The following is a 23991-nucleotide window of genomic DNA, read 5'->3' on the forward strand; positions in this document are numbered from 1 at the left end:
TAAAATACAATGTAAAGAAAAATAATACTTGTATAATTTTTAGTTTACACTCATTTAAAGAGAAATTTAAGGCTTTCTTACGGAAAAAAAATTCCATTACTCTTGTAAATGTGTAGAAAGGAAAATAAATGAAATAAATAGTTTTAGTTACTATTAAATATTCTTCACTCTGATGACGCATCTAAATAATTTTTAAATTTGTTAATAAATGTATTTTACAGAGAAATCACTTACTGTGCCAGAAGGAGTATTGGAGACACAACATTTTCAAAAAGTTACAATGAAAGAACTGAGGTCTATTGGTGATGATCTGTAAGCTGGCTGTATAATTAGCAGAGTGTCTTTTATGGGCCTCTTCTTCCTTAAAGTTGATAAATCTATCTGTTTCAGCCCCTACTCACAATCATTTCGTCCTTTGGAGTTAAGAGCATCCTGCCTTTGGCACTAGTGTTTTCTTCGCAGGTATTAACACCTGTTATTCAAGTTTGATGTTAGTGCCTTTGATGTCTGTCCATGAATAGACAATGTCAACACAATGATTGTGAGGTTCTGTTCACCATAAGCATATTTTGAGTTCAGAAAAGTGAGAATAAATAAAAAGTGCCTGAGAATCAAGGAATCTCTCTAAACTAAAAAATATTTAGTTTAGTTTAAATGTATTCACAAGGAGCCCCACTGATGTAGTGGTTAAGCACTGGGCTTCTAAAAAAAGGTCAGTGGTTCAAACACACCAGCTGCTCCACGACAGAAAGATATGGCAATCTGCTTCCATAAAGACTTACAGCCTTGGAAATTCTATGGGGCAGTTCTAGTCTGTTCCTCCAAGCCACTTTTGCATCCTTGTTTTTCAGACTGTAAATAATGGATTTGAGAACTGGAGTCAGCAACTACCAGAAAAAAAAAAGAAAAAAGTCAAAACAAGACTCAGAACTGAGGGCAAATCTGTAACAAAGGAAAAACAGTTTTATTCTTGTGATGGTTAAGGTTGGACCGTGATCCTCAGTGGTTTGGCAGTTATCACGTAGTTTGGCAACTTTCTAATGATGTAATCACCTCCATGATGAGGTCTGATATAATGTGATCACCTCCATGATGAGATCTGTTGTGAGCAGCCAATCAGTTGAAAGGGAGTTTCCTTTAGGCCATGGCCTGCATTCAATATAGGTGGACTTTCTGGTAAAGCTCTCTGACTTTTGCTCACTCTGGATCCTGCAGCTGGCTCCTGTTCATCTGACCTCTGGTTCTTGGGATTTGATCTAGCAGCTTACCTGCTGTCTTACCTGCTGATCTTGGGATTCATCAGCCTCCACACCCTGTGAGCCAGAGGCTAGCTATCTGACCTTCCAATCTTGGATTCACCAGCACCTGCAGCTACCTGAGTCAGGAGAAGCCTCCAGCCTGACTCACGAATTTGGGACTCTCCAGCTTCTACACCCACATGAGCCATTTCCTGTATAAAAATCTCTATATTTATTTACGTGCTGCACTGGTTTTGCTTCTTTAGAGAACCCAGCCTAAGACATTTGGCACCAACAGTATTTCTAGAGAAACAAAATTGTAAGGAACAATTGGTTCTCAAGTCTTGTTAGTCTTAAAAATGTTAATGACTCTGCTTGCAGTAAGTAGTAAAGAAAGCACTGCTAAACCAGGACATGAGGTGGCAATAGAAACATGTACACTATCACCACCAATAGATCAGGTATTGGTAAGAGATGAGGCTCTGGGTGATCACATGTTTGATACCTTTCTACACTTTTGTCATAATGAGAAGTATAAGAAAGCTGGTTGATTGGTCCTACCTTCACTAGACAAGGTGGTGAAAGAAAGAGATGAACTCAGAACTTCAGAGTCAAAGCTCAAGAACTGCATAAATGACCTCAAAGTTTCCACTTTTGCCTTTAAAGAAAGCCTTATTTCTTGTAGCAACAGAGTGAGTATGACCGAAAACCAAACCCAGAGACTTATTGTTAAGAGTGGCTGAATTACAATGCCAACTCAATTTCCAACCTCGACTGGTGTCCGAGGTTAAAGTGAGGGCATTGATTGGGAAGAAATGGAACCCCGAAACTTGGAATGGGGATATATAGGCTGATAAACAGGAAGCTGGGGACACTAAGCTCCTAAATTCCATTGAATCACTTCTACCAACAGAACCAGCCCATTCATTCCCATCTGAAGAAATTACTTCATCTTTGTCTGCTAAACCACCCTCTCCAGTAAAACCATTAGCAACTCCATGGCCATATGATGAGTTAAAACAGCTGTGTCTGAAGAGCCTTTGTCTGAGTCACTGCCTGGGACGTAGCCTGAGGAAGATGCCTTACGAGACAATGTTGAATGTTCTCAAAACATATTCCCAACACCCATTTTGGCTTCTAGACCTACAACTAGACTTAAGTCTCCCAAAAAACAAACCCAAACCCCTTGCTGTCGAGTCAATTCTGACTTACAGCAACCCTATAGGACAGAGTAGAACCACCCCATATGGTTTCCAAGGAGCAGCTGGTAGATTGGAACTGCTGACCTTTTGGTAAGCAGATGAGCTCTTAACTACTGAGCCACCAGGGTTCCACAGAATTAAGTCCCAGTGAGCCTCAAAAGGTGAAGTAGATAGGGTGGCCCAGGAGGAGGTATGCTACAGTCCAAAATAACTGCTTGACTTTTCTAATACGTACAGGCAGAAACCTGGGGAATATATGTGGCTATTAAGGGTGTGGGATATTGGTGCAACGAACTTAAAGATGTATCAGTCTGAGTTTACTGATATGGGCCCAGAAAGCACAGATTCTTCATTCAGTGTTTCAGCTCAAGAAGTTAGGAAAGGATCTAATAGCTTATTTGGTTGGGTTGCTGAAGCATGGATTACGCAGTGACCTGCATTAAATCAAGTTGAAGTACCAGACCTCCCTGTTATACTTTAGAAGAAGATATCCAAAGACTTAGGGAAATTGGCATATTAGAGTAGATTTATCAGGTTAGATCCACAGATCCACACATGGACTACCCAGAGGGCACATCCTTTATCACAATGGTGAGGAACAAGTTTGTGAAGGGAGCCCCAGCATTCTTGAAGACTGCTGTGATTGCTATTTTATGTAAGTCAGATTTGACAGTGGGAACTGCCCTAAATGGATTAAGACACCGAAATACAATAGGGTTGATTGGACCCTGTGGTAGTAGGGGCCAAGTGGTCTCACTCAGTGAACAAAGACAAGGTAGGCATGGTTATCATACTGGACAGCAGAGTCAAAGCAGTTATCAGAATAGTCTGACTAGTATGGACTTATGGCATTAACTACTTAGTTATGGTGTCCCTAGGAGTAAAATAGATAGGAAATCTCCTAAATATTTACTTAATCTGTACAAGCAGAAGAATTCTAGGTCAAGTGAATGGCAGTCTAATTCGAATAGCCAAAGTAGAGACAGGCCCTCAATCAATTTCCAGACTTAAGCCAGTTTACACACCCACAACCCCTTGAATGAAGGGGAGGCTGCATCCCCTTGAGGAAGGGCCCTACTAAACTGTCAAAAATTTATGTTAATCTTTCTCCCAGCCTTATCGAAAGGGGTATATGGCCTTTTACAAGAGTGACTGTTCACTGGGGAAAGGGAAGTAATCAGACTTTTTGGGAAGTCCTGGATACTGACTCTGAATTGACGCTAATTGCAGGAGACACAAAATGTCACTGTGGCCCACCAGTCAGAGTGGAGGCATATGGAGGTCAGGTTATTAATGGAGTCTTAGCTCATGTCCATCTCGCTGTCGATCCAGTAGGTCTATGAACTCATCCTGTAGTGATTTCCCCAGTTCCAGAATGCATAATTGGAATATATGTACTCAGCAACTTGCAGAACCCCCACATTGGATCCCTGACAAATAAAGTAAGGGTTATTATAGTAGGAAAAGCCAAGTGGAAGCCATTAGAACTGCCCCTACTAGGAAAATACTAAAGCAAAGGTAATACCACATTCCTAGAGGGATTGCAGAGATTACTGCCACCATCAAGGACTTGAAGGATGCAGGGGTGATTGTTCCCACCCCATCCCCATTCAACTTGCCTATTTGGCCTATGCAAAAGCAGATGGATCTTGAGAATGACAGTGGATTTTTGAAAACTTAACTAGGTGGTGACTCCAATTGCAGCTACTGTTCCAGATACAGTTTCATTGCTTGAGCAAATTAATAAATCTCCTAGTACCTGATATACAGCTATTGATCTGCCTAACACCTTATTCTCTATACCTGTTTTGAAGGACAACCAGAAGCAGTTTGCCTGCAGCTGGCTAGGCCAAAAATACACCTTCGCTTTCCTACCTCAAAGGTATAACAACTCTCCAGCCCTATGTCATAATTTAGTCCTCAGGGAACTTGATTGCCTTTCTCTTCCACGAGAAGTCATGCTGGTCCATTATATTGACAATATTGTGCTGATAGGACCTAGTAAGGAAGAGATGTCAGTGACTCTTGACTTACTGGTAAACATTTGCATGCTAGAGGGTGGAATATTAATCCGACCAAAATTCAGGCGCCTTCTACCTCAGTGAAATTTCTAGGGGTCCAGTGGTGTGGGGCATGTTGAGATACTCCTTCTATAGTGGAGGATAAGTTATTGCACCTGGCCTCTTCCACAACTAAAAAGGAGGCACTATGCCTAGTGAACCTCTGTGGATTTTGGAGGCAACATATCCCTCATTTGGGTGTGCTACTGTGGCCTATTTATCAAGTGACTTGAAAAGCTTCTAGTTTTGAGTTGGGCTCAGTTCAGGAGAAAGATTTGCAATAGGTTCAGCCTGCCATGCAAGCGGCTCTGCCACTTGGGCCATATGATCCTTCTGATCCAATGGTGCTTTAAGTGTCTGTGGCAGATAGAGACACGGTTTGGAGCCTTTGACAGGCCCCTACTGGGGAATCACAGCCAGCACAGACTCTTAGGATCTGGGGGCAAAGCTCTGCCATCCTATGCAGATAACTGCTTTCCTTTTGAGAAATAGCTTTTGGCTTGTTACTGGGCCTTAGTAGAGGCTGAATGCTTAACCATGGGCCACCAAGTCATCATATGGCCTGAGCTGCCCATTATGAACTAGGTATTATCTGACCCACAGAACCATGATTTTGAATGTGCACACCAGCACTCCATCATTAAATGAAAGTGGTATATACAAGATTGGGCCCGAGCAAGAACTGAAGGCACAAGTGAGTCACATGAGGAAGTGGCCCAAATGCCCATGATCTCTACTCTTGTCACGTTACTTTCTATTTCCCTGTCTGCACCTATGGCTGCATGGGGAATTCCTTATGATCAGTTGACTGAGGAAGAAAAAACTCATGCCTGGTTTACACATGGTTTTGCGCAATATGCAGACACCAATCAAAAGTGGATAGTGGCAGCACTACAGCCCCTTTATGGGACCTCCCTGAAGGACAGTGGTGAAGGGAAATCCTCCCAATGGGCAGAACTTCAAGCAGTGCAAAGCAGTGCACCTGGTTGCTCACTTTACTTGGACGGAGAAATGGCCAGATGTGGGACTGTATACCCATTCATGGGTTGTGGTCAATGGTTTGGCTGAATGGTCAAGGATTTAGAAGGAACATGATCGGAGACAAGGAGATATGGAGAAGAGGTATGGGGATGGACCGCTCTAAATGGGCCAAAGAAGTGAATATATTTGTGTCTCATGAATGCTCACCAAAGAGTGACTTCAGCAGAGGAGGATTTTAACAATCAAGTGGATAGAACGATGCATTCTGTGGAAATCAGTCACCCTCTTTTCCCAGCCACTCCTGTCATTGTTTAATGGGCTCATGAACAAAGTGGCCATGGTGGCAGGGATGGAAGTTATGCATGGATCAGCAACATGGACTTCCGTTTACCAAGACCAACTTGCCTACAGCCACTGCTGAGTGCCCAGTCTGCCAGCAGCGGAAAGCAACACTGAGTTCCCGATATAGGACCATTTCTTGAGGCAGTCAGCCAGCAACCTGGTGGCAGGTTGATTACATTGGACTGCCTCCATCATGGAAAGGACAGGGTTTTGTTCTTACTGAAATAGACATTTACTCTCAGTGTGAATTTGCCTTCCATGCATGAAATGCTTCTGCCAAAATTACCATCCATGTACTTACAAAATGCCTTATCCACCATCATGGAATTCCACACAGCATTGCCTTGGATCAAGTGACTCACTTCACAGCAAATGAAGTGTGGCAATGGGTCCATACTCATGGAATTCACTGGTCTTACCATGTTTCCCATCATCCTGAAGGAGCTGGCTTGATATAATGATGGAATGACCTTCTAAAGACACAGTTACAGTGCCAGCTAGGGGGCAATACCTTGCAGGTTGGGGCAATATTCTCCAGGAGGCTGTGCATGTTCTAAACCAGCATCCAATATATGGTGCTGTTTTTCCCATAGCCAAGATTCATGGATCCAAGAATCATGGAGTGGAAATGGGAGTGACACGACTTACAATTACCTTTAGTGACCCACTCACAAAATTTTTACTTCCTGTCCTCGTGACCTATGCTCTGCAGGTCTAGAGGACTTATTTCTAAAGGAAGGAATGCTTCCTTTAGGAGACACATCACTGATTCCATTGATCTGGAAGTTAAGAATGACACCTAGCCACTTTGGGCTCCTTATGCCTCTGGATCAACAAGCAAAAAAGGGAGTTACCACATTGGCTGGTGTGACTGATCCTGATTACCAAGAGGAAATTGGATTGATATTACATAATGGAGGTAAAGAAGAGTAGGTCTGGAATGCAGCAGATCCCATGTTCTGTGATTAAAAGTAATTGGAAAACTACAGGAACTTCAATTCTGACATGTCTACTAATGGCCCAGACCCTTCAGAAATGAAGGTTTGGGTCACCCCATGTGGCAAAGAACCATGACCAGCGGAGGCGCTTGCTGAGGACAAAGGGAATATGGAATGGGTGGTGGAAGTTCTAAATACCAGTTATGACCACGTGACCAGTTGCAGAAACGAGGACTGTAATTGTTATGAGTATTTCTTCTTTGTATGTGGGTATCATAGATTGAATTGTGTCCCTCAAAAATATGTGTCAACTTGGTAAAGCCATGATTCCCAGTACTGTGTAATTGTCCTCCATTTCGTGATTGTAATTTTACGTTAAAGAGGATTAGGGTGGGATTGTAACACCGTTACTAAGTTCACATCCCCGATCCAATGTGAAGAGAGTTTCCCTGGAGTGTGGCCTGCACTACCTTTTATTTTACAAGAGATGAAAGGAAAGGAAAGTAAGCAGAGAGTGGGGACCTCATACCACCAAGAGAGCAGTGCCGGGAACACAGTGCATCCTTTGGACCTGGGGTTCCTGCGCGGAGAAGCTCCTAGTCCAGGGGAGGATTGATGACAAGGACCTTGCTGCAGAGCCAACAGAGAAAGCCTTCCCCTGGAGCTGATGCCCTGAATTTGGACTTCTAGCCTACTAGACTCTGAGAGAATAAATTTCTCTTTGTTGGAGCCATCCACTTGCGGTATTTTTGTTAGAGTGGCACTAGATGACTAAGACAGTGTGCATCACTTATTTTTGTTTCCTTGACTTATCAAGTATAAGATGTAAACAGGGCTAGAGCATTTTCAGTTGTACACATGTTAGTTGTATCATGTTAGGTGCAAGTATGACTTTATAATTCTCTTTATTCAGAGATTATGTATAGTTTAAGGAGATGTGTACAAGTGCCAAGTTGACAAGGGGGAACTGTGATCATTAAGGTTGTGTGTCAACTTGGCTGGGCCATGATCCCCAGTGGTTTGGTAGTTATGATGTAGTTTGGCAGCTTTTTAATGATGTAATCATCTCCATGATGAGATCTGATACAATGTTATCACCTCCATGATGAGATCTGTTGTGTGCAGCCAATCAGGTGAAAGGAGGTTTCCTTGAGGGTGTGGACTGCATATAGGTGGACTTTCTGGCAAGGCCGGCTGCCTTTTGCTTGCTCTGGATCCTGCAGCTGGCTCCTGTTCATCTGACCTCCAGTTCTTGGGACTTGAGCTAGCAGCTTACCTGCTGTCTTACCTGGCATTACCTTGGAATTTGTCAGCCTCCACAGCCTATGAGCCAGAGGCCTCCTATCTGATCTTCTGATCTTGTACTCACTAGCACCTGCAGCTATGTGAATCAGATGAAGCCTCCAGCCTGACCCACGAACTTGGAATTTTCTAGTCTCTACAACCTAATGAGCAATTTCCTGTATATAAATCTCTCTATACATATATGCTGTACTGGTTTTGCTTCTCTGGAGAACCCACCCTAAGACATTCTGGTGCCTAATTAATAAATATAGGTAAAATTTTCACATCTGTTTAGGTCACTTGATAGTTTGCAAAACACTTCTGATACCTTCTAAAAGACATTAAGATATGGTGGTTGCCAACTTTAATTAATATTTCTGAAACTGCATTTTCTCTTCATAGAAAAAAATAAGGAATAATGATATCTTACAATTTTAATGTGATGACTGTTGAAGTCAGTGTGTTAGAATAGAAAGTATATTTCATATTCTGACAGTCCTAGATTTCAAGTGGACTGTTATATTTATTGGTTGAATAATATTTTGCTAATTGGTTACTTGCATTATATGATGATTATCTTGTAAACTTCGAATAACAATGTGAAGAACCATAGAATATAATAAAAAGAAATAAATGTAATTAATATATAAGCTTTGGAACAAAATAAGAATTCAACGTACGGTTGTTGTTGTTGGTTGTTGTTGAGTCAGTACCCAATTTGCGGCCACCCCGTGTGTTTCAGAGTAGAATAGCTCCATAGGATTTTCTTGGCTGTACTCTTTGGTAAGGATACGGAGAAATTAGAATCCTTGTATATTGTTGGCGTGACTTTAAAAAGATGAAGCTTCTGTGAAAAGTAGTTTGGTGGTTGCTTAATACGTTAAACATAGAATTACCAAATGGTCCAGCAATTCCACTGCTAGTTATGAGTCCAAGAGAAATGAAAGGGTGTATCTGCACAAATACTTGTATAGCAGTGTTTGTAGCAGGATTATTCATAATAGCCACAAAGGGGAAAAAAAACAGAATGTGAAAAATGGATAAAAAAATTGTGGTACAGTCATACAATGGAATAGTACTTGTTAATAAATAAAAGGAATGAAGTAATGATCATATGCTATAATGTGGAATAATCTTGAAAACGTAAGTGAAAGAAGTCAGTCTCAAAACAAACACTGTCCTAATACATTTCTTAGGGAGCATGTGTGGCACAAATTGTTTGTGATCTGCTTCTAAATCAAAGGTTGGTGGTTCAAACTCACCCAGAGGTTCTGCAGAAGAAAGTCCTGGCTATTTGGTTCTGTAAAGATTACAGCCAAGAAAATCCTGTACTGTAACACATGGGGTCACCATCAGTCAGGGGCCAACAAGACAGCAGCCAACAATAACAGTCAATTTCTAAAAGAATATTATACCTCTTCTAATTAATATAAAAAATCTGGACAAAAGCCAAAGATGTAATTGATCTCATTCTCTCTCTCTCTTTTCTTTGAAATCTGCAAGGACATAGTCCCCAAGAACACTGATTGGTGAAACTTCCAAGTATATTTCAGGCAAGTGTCTTCAAATAGCACTAGTCCATTAATGTAGGTCTCTTTTGGTTTCTTGTAATAGTGTTTTGTAGTTTTCTTTACATCCCTGGTTAGATTTATTCCAAAGTATTTAATCATTTTAGCAGCTATTATAAATGGTATTATTTTACTGATTTCCTTTTTTGAAGTTCTCTTTGTTGGTCTATAGGAATCCAATTGATTTTTGTATGTTAATCTTGTATCTTACTTCTATACTGAATCTTTCTGTTAGCTCTAGCAGTTTTCTTATGAAAACTTTGGGGTTCTCTATGTATACGATCATATCATCTGCAAATAGGGATAATTTTATTTCTTTCTTTCGTATTTGGATGTCCTTTATTTTCTTTTTCTTGCCTTATGGCTCTATAAAGGACTTCCAGCACACAGTGTGAAATAGGAGTGGTGCTAAAGGGCATCCTTGTCTTGTTCCCATTCTCAAGGAGAATGCTTTCAGTTGTTCTTCACAGAGAATGATGTTGGCTGTTAGTTTTGTGTAGATGCCCTTTATTATGTTGAGGAATTTACCTTCTATTTCTCTTTTATTGAGAGTTGTTATCAAGAATGGGTGTTGGACTTTATCAAATGCCTTTTCTGTATTGATTAAGATGATCATGTAATTATTTTATTTTGTTCTATTTATATAGTGGATTACATTGATTGATTTTCTAACATTGAACCATTCCTGCATACCTAGTATGAATCCACTTGGTCATGGTGTATTACTTTTTGATATGATGCTGAATTCTATTGACTAGAATTTTGTTGAGAATTTTTGCATCTATATTCAAGAGGGACACTGGCCTGTAATTTTCTTTGTTTGTGGTGTCTTCACCTGGCTTTGGTATCAGGGTTATGCTGGATTCATAGAATGAATTGGGGAATATTCTTTCCTTTTATATGCTCTGAAATAGTTTGAGTAGTATTGGTGTGAGCTCTTCTCTGAATGTTTGATAGAATTCTCCAGTAAAGCCATCCGGGCCCAGGCTTTTTTTCTTGTTGGGAGTTTTTTTTGTTACCTCTTCAATCTCTTCTGTTCAGATTTTCTATCTCAGTTTGTGCTAGTGTAGGTAGGTAGTGTGTTTCTAGAAATTTGTCCACTTCCTCTAGTTTCTCAAATTTGTTGGAGTACAATTTTTTGTAATATTCTGTTATGATCCTTTTTATTTCAGTTGATTCTGTTGTGATGCCCCTTGTCTCATTTCTTTTGTGGGTTATTTGCTTCCCCTCCTGTTTTTCTTTAGTCAGCTTGGCTAGTGGTTTGTCGATTTTGCTGATCTTTTCAAAGAACCAACCTTTGGTCTTGATTGTTTCTATTGTTTTTCTGTTCTCCATTTCATTTATTTCTGCTCTAGTATTTGTTATTGCCTTTCTTCTTGTATCTGTGAGCTTCTTTTGCTGTTTCTCTTTCTATTTGTTCAAGTTGCAGGGCTTAAGTTTAGATTGTGGCCCATATTTCTTTTCTAATGTGTGCATTTATTGCTAAAAATTGACTTCTGAGCACTGCCTTTGCTGTGTCCCACAGGTTTTGGTATGATGTGTTTTCATTTTCATTTAATTATAGGATTTTTTTTAATTCACTCTTTGATTTCTTCTATTACCCAGTTGTTTTTAATCAAGCTGTTGTTCAGTTTGCATTTATTTGATTTTTTTTTTCCTCGCTCTTCTTGTGATTGATTTCTACTTTTATGGCATTGTGATAAGAGAAAATTCTTTCAGTGTTTCGAATTTTATTGACGTTTGCTTTGTGACCTAAAATATGATCTATTCTGAAGAATGTTCCATGTGCATTGGAAAAGGATGTATACTTTGCTGTTGTTCGGTGGAGTGTCCTATATATCTCCATGAGATCAAGTTGGTTGATTTTGGCCTTTAGATAGTCCGTATCTTTGTTGACCTTCTTTCTAGATGGTCTGTCCTTTACTGAGAATGGTATGTTGAAGTTTCCTACTATTATTGTGGAACTATCTATCTCTTTTTTCAGTGCTGTTAAATTTTGTTTTATGTATTTTGGAGCCCTGCCATCGGGTGCATAGATATTTATTATGGTCATGTCTTCTCAGTGAATTGTCCCTTTAATCATTATATAATATCCTTCTTGTGTTTTATGGTTGATTTTGATTTAAAGTCTATTTTATCTGAGATTAGTATTGCCACTCCTGCCCTTTTTTGGTTACTCTTTGCTTGATATATATTTTTTCCATCCTTTGATTTTTAATATATTTATGTTTTTGTGTCTAAGGTGTGTCTCATGCAGACAGCATATTGATAGGTTGTGCTATTTTATCCATTCTGCCTCTGTCTACTCTTTACAGGTGCATTTAAGATATTCACATTCAGCGTGATTATCAACAGGTATGAGTGTATTGCTGTTATATTGTTGTGTGTACATTTTTTTTTGTGCTGACATTTTCTTTGTTCCTCTTACTTTCCTGTGCTTAGTTCCCTTTGCTTGTTAGATTATCTTTTCTTTCATTATTATAGATTTTGTGTTTACTGAGACTTTATATTTTTCTTCTTTTTTTTTTCTGATGAGTAGGTTTGTTAACTTTCTTTCGGGTTACTTTGAAATTTACCGTTATCTTCCAAAGTTTGAACCAGTCTTTTATTACTTGATATTGCCTTGAATTACTCCCCGTTTGAAAGTTTTATACCTATACTATTTATTCCTCCTTTTATTGTTTGGATATTATCATCATTTACAGATTGATATCTCTGTTTCCCTGCTTTAATTCTTTAGCTTTGCTTTATTATTGAGAGTTATTGAAATTTCTTTACCTAGGTTGGTATCTTGCTGATCCGGTCCTGTGTCTTACACTCCAGCTGTTGTCTGATGTCTTTTATTCTCTAACTGAAGGACTGTTGTTGTTGTTGTTAGGTGCCATCAAGTTGGTTCCGACTCATAGCAACTCTATGCACCACAGAAAGAGACACTGCCTGGTCCTGTGCCGTGCTCACAATTGTTGTTATGCTTGAGACCATTGTTGCAGCCACTGTGTCAGTCCATCTCTGTGAGGGGCTTCCTCTGATTCACTGACCCTGTACTTTACCAAGCATGATGTCCTTCTCCAGGGACTGATCCCTCCTGACAACATGTCCAAAGTATGTAAGACATAGTCTCCCCATTCTTCCTTCTAAGGAGCATTCTGGTTGTACTTCTTCCAAGACAGATTTGTTCCTTCTTTTGGCAGTCTATGGTATATTCAATATTTTTTGCCAACACCACAATTCAAAGGCGTCAATTCTTCTTCAGTCTTCCTTATTCATTGTCCAGCTTTAGCATGCATATGATGCGATTTAAAATCCCATGGCTTGGGTCAGGTGCACCTTAGTCTTCAAGGTGACACCTTTGCTTTCCAACACTTTAAAGAGGTCTTTTGCAGCAGATTTTCCCAGTGCAATGCATGTTTTGATTTCCTGACTGCTGCTTCCATGGGTGTTGATTGTGGATCCAAGTAAAATGAAATCTTTGACAACTTCAATCTTTTCTCCATTTATCATGATGTTGCTTATTGGTCCAGTTGTGAGAATTTTTGTTTTCTTTATGTTGAGGTGTAATCCATACTGAAGGCTGTGGTCCTTGATCTTCACCAAGTGCTTCAAGTCCTCTTCACTTTCCGCAAGCAAAGTTGTGTCATCTGCGTATTGCAGGTTGTTAATGAGTCTTCCTCCAATCATGATGCCCCTTTCTTCTTCATATAGTTCAGTTTCTTGAATTATTTGCTGAGCATTCAGATTGAATAGGTATGGTGAAAGGATGCAACTCTGACACACACCTTTCCTGACTTTAAACTACACAGTATCCCCTTGTTCTGTCCGAACAACTGCCTCTTAATCTGTGTACAGGTTCCTCATGAGTACAATTAAGTGTTTTGGAATTCCCATTCTTCACAATGTTATCCATAATTTGTTATAATCCACATAATCGAATGCCTTTGCATAGTTAATAAAACACAGGTAAACATCTTTCTAGTATTCTCTGCTTTCAGCCAGGATCCATCTGACATCAGCAATGATATCTCTGGTTCCCAGCCTTCTTCTGAATCCAGCCTGAATTTCTGGCAGTTCCCTGTCAACATACTGCTGCAGCCGCTTTTGAATGATCTTTAGCAAAATTTTACTTGTTTGTGATATTAATGATATTGTTTGATAATTTCCACATTCAGTTGGATCACCTTTCTTGGGAACAGACATAACTATGGATCTCTTCCAGTCAATTGGCCAGATTTCATGGCATAGACGAGTGAGCTGTTCCAGTGCTGTATCCGTTTGTCGAAACATCTCAATTGATATTCTGTCAATTCCTGGAGCCTTGTTTTTCCCCAAAGCCTGCAGTGCAGCTTGGATTTCTTCCTTCAGTACCATCAGTTCCTGATCATATGCTACCTCTTAAAATGGTTGAACGTTGACCAATTCTTTTTTAGAATAATGACTCTGTGTATTCCTTCCATCTTCTTTTGATGCTTCCTGCATTGTTTAATATTTTCCCCACAGAATCCTTCACTATTGCAACTCTAGGCTTGAATTTTTTCTTCAGTTCTTTCAGCTTGAGGAATGCCGGATGTGTTCTCCCTTTTGGTCTTCTACCTCCAGCTCTTTACACATGTCATTATAATACTTTATTCTGTCTTCTTAGCTGCCCTTTGAAACCTTTTGTTCACTTCTTTTACTTCATCATTTCTTCCTTTTGCTTTAGCTACTCAACATTCAAAAGCAAGTTTAAGAGACTCTTCTGACATCCATTTTGGTCATTTCTTTCTTTCTTGTCTTTTTAATGACCTCTTGCTTTCTTCATGTATAATGTCCTTGATGTCATTCCACAACTCGTCTGAAAGACTGACTCCTTTTAATATTTCTTTTCAGTTTGCTATGGTTTTGAAGAACTACCTTTATATCTGGTTGTCAGGAAGTGTCCTAATTTACCCATCATATTTGAGAGAGAGTTTTGCAGGATATATTATTCTTCGTTGGCAGTTTTTTAAATTTCTTTTCTTTCAAGGTTTTTTATAGGTCATCCCATTGTCTTCTTGCCTGCATAGTTTCTGCCGAGTAATCAGAGCTTAGTTTTATTGTTCGTCTATGTAAGTGACTTTCATTTTTCTCAAACTGCTCTCAGGATTCTCTTTAGTCTTTGGTTTTGGCAAGTGTAATTATGATATGTCTTGGTGACTTTCTTTTGGGATCTATCCCATATGGGATTTGTTGGGTTTCTTGGATGGTAAACTTTTCATCTTTCATGATACTAGAGACGTTTTCTGCCAGCAAATCTTCAACAATATTCCCTGTGTTTTACATTTTCTCCCCTTGTTCTGGAAATCCAGTCACTCACAAATTTTTGCTCTTGATTGTGTCCCACATAATCCTCAGGTTTTCTCCTTTCTTTTCTCTGATTCTTCATCAAACAAAGTGATGTTCTTGGATTTTCTTCAGTGTTGTTGATTCTGTCTTCCATTGTTACAAAATTTCTCCTAAACCTTCTATTGAGTTGTCTATTTTTGAAATTTTGTTTCTGTTTTGGTTTTCTAATTGCTGTTTTTGTATGTTTTCTAATTGTTTATTTATTTTGAAGTTCTGTTCTTGTATTATTTTCCTGAATTCCTCTATTACTTTGTCTGTGTTTTCCTTGATTTAGTCCCTGTTTTCTTCTGTGTTTTCCATTATTTTGTCTATTTTTTACTTGGTTTTTGTCTGTGTTTTCCTCAATCTCTTTCCTAATCTCTTGGGGAGCCATAAATATTAATCTTTTGAATTTCATATCAATAGTTCCACTGCCTTTTCTTCTACCAAAATGTCATCTAATTCTTTATTTTGATCACTTTCTGGAGCCATCTTGTCCCACTTCTTTATATGTTTTGGTATTGTCTACTGTCTTCATTACAATAATGTATTATTTTATTTATTGATGGATTGTATGTTCATCTGTTTTGTTTTGATATGTCAGGGTGAGTGGCCAGGCATGCTTTGCTGCTGGATCATCTATAGGTATGATAGATTTCACCACCTTGTTCTGATAGGCAGGGGAGTAGCAGGTAGGAGGAGTCCGCTTCACTGTACTCTAGTTTGGTTAGGTAGCTGAGGGTGGACTTGTTTGGAGCTGTCTTTCTCCTGATGTTGGTCCAGCAGTGACTGTGCATTCACAGCTGCTCATCAGATAGGCAGGGGTATGAGATGGGTAGTGGTATGGGCTCACTTCCCACTGCTCAGCAGCTGGTTGAATGGTGGGAGGGGAGGGGCAGTGTGAGCCTGGTGTGGTGTTAGGTCTGAGTTGGGGATGCTTTAGCTGCAGTGGCCCTGGGAGGGCTGGCAGGAAGGAGGGGTGGCTTACAGAGCTAGATGGGGAGAAGAAAGAAAAGAGAGAGAAAGAAAAGTGTAGCTGGTAGGTGGGGGTGGGACAGAACTGGAGGCCACCGGTAATGGGGGGAGGTGGTGCCTGGGGTTAGGTGGGAGGGATAAAGAACAGAATGAAAGGGGATAAAGAAAAACAATGGCATAGTGGGGGCTGGTAGGTGTGGGTGGGGCAGACCGAGGGTGGTGGCGGGCCAGTGGCTGTCTAGCCAAGGTAGCATAGCATGACCTAGCAAGAAGGGGTAGGGGTGGCATATGGGGCTAGATGGGGGGGGGGGGGGAGAAAGAAAAGGAGGAAAGGGGAAAAATGGTATGATGGGAGCTGATGAGTGGAGGAAAGGGAACCAGGGATGGCAGCCAGTGGCTCTCTGCCCAGAACGATGTGGTGAGGCCTGATTGGGAGGGGTAGAGGTGGCATATTAGGTTAGGTGGGAGAGATAAAGAAAAGGAGGAAAGGGGAAAAAATGGAACAGAGGGCATTGGTGGGTGGGGGTGGGGGGGACCTAGGGTGGTAGCAGGCCAGAGCTTTCTACCCGTGGCAGTGTGGTGTGGCCTGGTGAGAAGTAGTAGAGGTGGCATACGGGGCAAGGTGTGAGGGCGAAAGAAAAGGAAGAAAGGGAAAAAAAATGATATGGCAGGAGCCAGCAGGTGGGATGGGGCGGGCTCAGGGTAACATTGGGCTGGTAGTTCTCTAGCTGAGAGATGTGGCCTGTCGGGAAGAGGTTGAAGTTGCGTATGGAGCAGAAGGGTGAGCGATACGAAAGTGTATTTCTCTGGTTACCAGGTGCTCTATCCCCAGCTGGGAGCTCCGTGAAGTTGCCTTCCTGTACTCCCTGTTTGGGGTCATTGTTGACTGTGCTCCAAGATGGTGACGTTGTGCTGTGTTAGTTGCCAGGGAACTTTTACTCTATCTCTATTCTATACCCGTTTTCCTTCAGTCTCTTCTTCCATTTGGTGTTTGTTCTAGTTCTTTAGGCCTTCATTTGATGCTTAGGCTTCCAGGATTGACATTTGTATCTGTTTTACTTAGTTGTTTGGGTCTTTGCTGCAGACAGGTAGCATGATGCATCTGTCTAGGGCACCACCCTGAAGTAACTCTTTCATACCAAAACCAAACCCCTTGCTGTTGAGTCAATTCTGACTCATAGAGACCCTATAGGACAGAGTAGAACTGCCCCGTAGGGTTTTCAAGGGGTGCCTGGGGGATTCGAACTGCCAACCTTTTGGTTAGCAGCTATAGCACTTAACCACTATGCCACCAGGGTTTCCAACTCTTTAATAGTAGAGAATTACTAAGCAACAGAAATATGGACAAGTAAAACTGAAGGACTTCTTTAGAGTATAATTAGAAAATGTTTGCTATATATACATATTTTATTTAGAGTGAAAATAGTGTAATTATATGACTAATTGATTAATTATTGAATGGATCAATCAATTAAGTTTGTGAAAGTGAGTTTGTGGCTCTTACTCTCTGGAGATCATTTCCATGTGAAATAAGATATTGCTAGTATATTCATCTTGTTAATTTTATTTGAACTATATAGATCATGACACTATATAGAAACTGTTTGAAACTGTTCTTGAGATGTGAGTAGTGCAAATGACTTAGAAATATGAATCCTAGTATTCTATGACAGCTTGATGGCTTTAGAGGCAATCATTTTTGGCAAAACAGACGGGTATAAGGTTTATGGCAGAAAACCTGGACTTCCATCTTGTGTTAGAACCTAATTACCTGGGTGATCATAGCAATAACTCAATCTTCCTGAGGTTCAGTTCTTTAAACTGAGAAATAAGCATAATAGTATGATTTTTCTAGAATTTTGAAAACCTTGAACGAATATTTGTAAAACATTTAAATTGTCAAGTCTTGTAATAAATTAGAGTTACTTTCCAGTAGATAAAGAGCAAAACTGAAATAGGAAATACGAACTTTCACTTTTACATCTGACATTTTTTAGTCCATCATTTTGTGTGCTAAAGACTATATTAATGTTTTACTCTTTGTTTGTGAATCACCTACTTTGTTCACAATACAACTTTAACTATTGTTAATACATAATTTAGCTAAAATTCAATAAATAATACTTTCATTTACATAAACCTTCTATGCATTTAACAACCAATTTGCTCATGCAAAATTCAATTTAATAAAAATCCTCATTTGCATTAAACACCAAACGCATTTTTTTCTAATTACTATTTTGTAAACTTCAGATATTATAACATCCCGGCTGTACAGTAGAATTTGGTGGAAAGTACTGATGGCCCACATCTGAAAAATCAGGTGCCTGTGTGGAATGCATTGTGTGGGTGGATATGTGTGAGAATACATGCAGAGGACGAAAACCTGCGAGAATGTGTAGTGTCACGGCCACACTGGAGTCAGAGAACCCTGTGCTAAAATCCTGCTTCAGGTGGTTCTTGATGTGGTAATAACTGCTGTTAGTTAAAAGAAGACTTCAAGTTTTACAAATATTTCTCTTGAATAGATATAACAATCTCTTAGTGTTATTTCATATGTGTGTGTTAAATTTGATAGCATAGACTAAAAAACATATACTAAAACACAAAAAAGAGAGCACAGAACCTGGCATCTACGAGGTCCACAGCAAACATCTGTACCTCTCTCTTTCTGTATGTGAGAGCCTGGATGCCTTTCAACACTGGCCTCTTCCACTCCCTAGTTGCCCCTGCAAAGTCTACCCTGAGCCCTTGGTGTCAAATTGCTTTCACCTCCAGTTAGGATTGCGCTTTCCCACCTCTGATTGCTTGCTTTCCCACTTAATTCTAGAGGCCTTTGCCCCGTTGTTTGCCAGAGGAACATCTTACTTCCCTTAAGTTATAGCTATGGTTTAATTCCCTTGGGGGAAATATCCCTGATATACCCCCTCATACCATTAAAAGCTCTTCCACTCAGTGCCCATTCACATTTTTTCCCCTCCCTATAGTGCAGCCCTGGTGGCACACAAGTTAAGAGCTTAGCTGCAAACCAAAAGGCCAGCAGCTCAAATCCACCAGTTGCTCCTTGGAAACCCTATGGGGCAGTTCTACTCCATCCTATAGGGTGCCTTGAGTTGGACTCAACTGGAAGACAAGAGCTTTTTGTTGTTTTTTAGTATGGTATTCAGAATATGAAATTAAAATCTTTAGCTTATTTTTCTATATCCTTAATTGACAAAGGGATATTTTGTGGGTAAGGACTATCCTGTTAATACCTGTAATTTTATCCCTAATTAAACATTATATATGATGCTGTATTGAATAATGTTGAATAATGAAGGAAATTGGACAGGTACATGAATTTATGAGCAAGAATTCTAGATTCTAGGCCACGTATTCGTTTTCAAAGGAGTAATAGTTACCCAAAACCAGTAACAGTGTTTGTCATAGAAGTAGGCATGCAAAGTTAAAGTTTGAATTTAGCTGTATAGGATTTAAAAAGCCAGTGATATACACATAGCTATATTTGATAGTGTAACCAGAATGGTTTGATTCTTATTAGAAATTACAGTGTGAAAGGACGGATTTTGATATGGTAGTAAAATTGTGATTATAGCATATTAAAGCAAAATAAAGCAGAGAAAAGGGCAGATGTATTTGTTTACTAGCAAGGACTTGAATAAAACAAAAGAGAAAGTCTCCAGTTAATGTATGGGCCAGTTGAAAGTTTGATCAGAATAGTATGATCTGACGTAGTTTTTGTCTCTTTTTCACTTGGGTTTTTGTTTGTTTTTCTGTTTCCTAGAGATGGCCAGATTACTCTGAATATCTAAGACCCTTACATATTTCATTGTTTTATAAGATAATTCACATTTATTAATTTTTTAATTCTGATATTAGTCCAGGAGATACAAAGGGATGTTCCTTTGAATGCACATTTCTAAGTTTTTTTGTTTTTTTTTTTTTACTGCAGACTCAAGTACTAGAAACTATAGGCTAACAGTTCAAAAGTTCTTAAATTGTGATCAAATATATTTAAATTTTTTTCAATAATATTTCATATATTTACAAAGCAGAGGCACCGACCGCCTACAATATGAACAATAAAACTATTATGTATAAAATTTTAGACTATTGTTTTTTAAATAGACTTGAATTTTAGACTATTGTTTCTCAAATAGACTTGCTTCTGTCAAACGGCTCAAGAGTAAGATAGGTGGGAGTCGCTGAAGGTGACCTGCTGGCAGTGACTGCTGAGGTCATTTGGTCAGATACTCTGGCCAGGGAACAACAGGAGCAGCACCTCTGCAATAGTGAAGGTGTTAGATTTGTGTATTTGTGACCAAAACAGAACAAAAGATTCCTAGTGGCCCTGTTGGAGCTCTTCACTATAGAGAGAGAGCTATTATTTTAAGAATTTCCAAACTGAACAGCACAAGTGAGAAACCTAGTGCTTGCCTCTGATAATGTTGAATGACTATAGAAGACTTTCTAAGCCATGAAAGAAAGACAGCCATAAAAAATCACCCAGTTTTTTGGTTTACAACCAAATGCAGAATGTTGCCTGACTACAAACACCGTTGCCTGGTTTACATCACACATGCCATGAAGGAACGTAGATCTTGCTTTTCATCAGTTTAAGTGCTTTGTAATTGAGCTTAAATGAGCTTTTCATTATGTCTTTTCCTTTTATTATAGAGTAAACACAGCATATCAGAATCAATGACCAACCTCACCATCATTTCCTAATTCATCCTCATGGAAATATCCACCAATCCAGACACTGGGATTTTATTTGCTTTGTTGCTACTACTGATTTACCCAGGCACACGGATGGGGAATCTTGTCACCATTACAGTCATTGTCAGTGACTCACACCTTCATTTTCCCATGTACTTCTTTCTTAGCAGCTTATCCCTATTAGATATGTTACATCTCGGTCGCTATTCCCAAAACCATCAGGAATTCGACAGGCAGTAAATCTATTTCCTTCCTGGCATGTGTTGCACGGATATTCTTCTTTGTCTTCTTTGCAGCTACAGTTTTTCTTCCTCACTGCTATGTCCTATGATCGCTATGTTGCCGTCTGCCACCCTTTGCACTATGGGGTTGTTGTCACCCCAGGCCTGTACCTGAGGGCAGCAATGGGCTCTTGGCTCAGTGGCCTGCTCTACGCAGCTCTTCACACAGGGAATATATTCAGGTATTTTCTTCACCTCAAATGTGATTTATCAGTTCTTCTGTGACACTGTACAGGTTTTAAGAGTCTTATCCTCCAGTGTGTACTGTTGAGTACCTGCTCCTCGTCATAAGTACGTTTGTAAGTTTATCATTCTTTGTCTTTTTGATTATAACATATGTTCACATTTTCTCTGCTGTGCTCAAGATTCCCTCTGTGGTAGGTCAGTATAAAACCTCATCCACTTGCTTCCCACAATTTGCTGTTCTCATTTTGTTTTTCTTTCTGGACTCATTGCTCTCCTGGGTGCTATCTCAGACACATGGTCAATTCAGGATATTATCATAGCTATGGCCTATACAATGTTGTCTGCATTCATGAACCCATCATCTATGGTCTAAGAAGCAGGGAGATTCAAGCTGCTCTGGGAAGAATTATGGTGAGAAACTTCTTCACTAGAAGAAACCTTCTAGTCCGGCAAAAAATTAGGTAATTAAATAAAAGAAATATATACCTACCAACCTATATTCGCTACTCACTCCATTTACCCATGTAGTTCCCTAGACCCTGAGCTTAAGAGTGAGCAACACTATATTATTCACCTTAGTGTACCCTGCATGCAGAAACAGAAGAACATGCAGTATATATTTGCTCATGTACTTTCTTTTATCTCTACTATATGCAATAAATCTGGATCAAATGTATAAACTATAATGGGTTAAACAACTTATCACAAGATGACAAGTCCTACACTTGCTATTGCCATATTTCATCTTTTCTAAGATGAATAATTTTTAAATTTTAACATCTCTGAAACTGGATTGCATCTTTCAAAATTGCATTAAAAATATGGAATTATTTTAGTCTAACTAGATCAAAATTTTGACCCATCATATGATGTTTTATAGCCGTGCTTGAAAGAATATCAATCTTAAACCATACATATTCAAAGAAAATGTTAACTTATTTTTCTGGTCAGCAGCAAGACCATTATAGACCATTAGAGAACAATCTCATTTCTGCATTCCCATCACTTCGGTCTGTCACTGTGGTTATCAAGAACTTGAACTTTCGGCAAAGTGAACAGGATTGAATTGTGGTTGTTTATGGTGAATGCTTGTGAAGAACGAGTGAGGCGTTTGGCCACAATTTACCTTCAGAGGAATTTTATGCATTTTCCCCCAAGTGTTTAGAAATCTTCAATCATTGAGAAATTGTGGATTTATTTTGTTGCTTTGATTTTTTAAATTTATTTTCGCTATTAATTTCTAAATGTTTCTTAGTGCAAATCAGCTGAGATTATTCTTCTCTTACTTGTAAAATTACTTATGTGAATTATTGTCGTGGGTGTTGTTGTTAGCTGCTGACTCCATCTGTTGGTTAGATGACTAGTCAGCTCCGACTCATGCTGACCCCACGCACAATGGAACAAATTGCTGCCTGGTCTTATGCCATCCCCATGATAGGTTGAGTATTAAACCATTGTGATACATTGGGCTTTCACTGGCTGATTTTCAGAAGCAGATCACCAGGCCTTTCTTCCTAACCTGTCTTAGTCTGAAAGCTCTGCTAAAACCTGTCCAGCATCACAGCAATGCCAGAGTCTCCACTGACAGATGCCTGGTGGCTGCACTTGCGGTGCATTGGCTGGGAATTAAACCTATGTCTCCCTCATGGAAGGTGAAAAATTTACCACTGAACCATCAGTGTCCCCACAGTATTTTTCTTAGGCTCTGCTCTTCTCATGACGTGCTTGGGGTAGAGAAAAAACCAGAAGGGCATTGTTCCAGATAGGATGTGTTCAATAACTCAAAAATATTCTCAGCACATGGGAAATTTCATAATGATGATGAGCAGAACTTAAATTGAATCTTAAACTTGTTGGTTTCTACTTCCAAACATAATGTTAATTTTTGAGTAAACACACCAAAAACTTCAATCACAGAACATATTCATAGGTGACCAAAACATACACAAACACACACATACACGGATATACATATATATAAAGAATATATGTGTGTGTGTATATATATGTAATGTATACCAATTCCTTTGATTTTAGCAAAAAAAAAAGGACACCTTCACTGATACTTTATTCTTTTACAAAAAAATTCTCCATTTTTTTACCTCACTATATAACAATGCATCTCAAAAGAATTGCCTGTATGTATTATTTATTATTATTTTGACTCCACTATAATCTGGTTACTGCCCTTTGACCTGACTGAAACACTACTTGTCAAGGTTATGGATGAACTCTAAGTACAGTGGGGACTGTTAGGTCTTCATCTTCTTACTCAGTCTCCAATCTGTAATTTATACAAGTTAGCGAATGGCTATGTATATATTTGCCTCTTTCTTCATTATATACTCTCTCTCTACGAGCCTGTATCCATTCACAATTTTTTAATGCTACTTTAAACTAATGAGCCTGAAGCTGGTCTTAATTCTAATTCTGCATTTGGTCTTCAAACAGCCCTATCTCACTACAATTATGTTTTTTCTAGTCTCCAACCATCCTGATTCCTATCATTCTCAGGCTTGCCTAAGCAAGACCTTCCTCAGTCCAATTAATTGCTTTGGCTGGTTTCTCTGTCAGCTAATCTTTTCCCTCAAGTCATCATATGTTTGAATCCTTCTCATCATTCATGTCTCATGAAGCGTGACATAACCCTTGAAATGTGGCCTTCCTGGGCTATCTTTTCTTTTTTTTTTTTATTTTTTATTTTTTTAACAGTAACACACATGCTGTTTTATGACATTGGTTAACAAACCCACAACATTTTAACCCTCTAAATTCTCAACTTTTTTTTTTTTTTTGTGAAAATACACATAGCCAAAGATACGCCATTTCAAAAATTTTTTTTTACATACACATTTAAGTGACATTGACTACGCTCTTCTA

The 23991-nt window shown here is 39.2% G+C and overlaps 1 protein-coding gene across 1 annotated transcript in view; it reads right to left on the reverse strand.

Moving 5' to 3' along the window:
- Positions 1–5956, reverse strand: part of LOC105756594 (putative olfactory receptor 14L1) — a 13325-nt gene extending 7369 nt beyond the window's left edge. Inside the window, exon 1 of the mRNA XM_012557190.2 lies at positions 5873–5956. Coding sequence (XP_012412644.2) covers positions 5873–5956 — 84 coding nt within the window. The remainder of the gene's footprint in view (positions 1–5872) is intronic.
- Positions 5957–23991: the final 18035 nt, after the last annotated feature.

Source organism: Trichechus manatus, unplaced genomic scaffold (assembly GCF_000243295.1).
Source record: "Trichechus manatus latirostris isolate Lorelei unplaced genomic scaffold, TriManLat1.0 scaffold00089, whole genome shotgun sequence".
NCBI classification, from domain to species: Eukaryota; Metazoa; Chordata; class Mammalia; order Sirenia; family Trichechidae; genus Trichechus; species Trichechus manatus.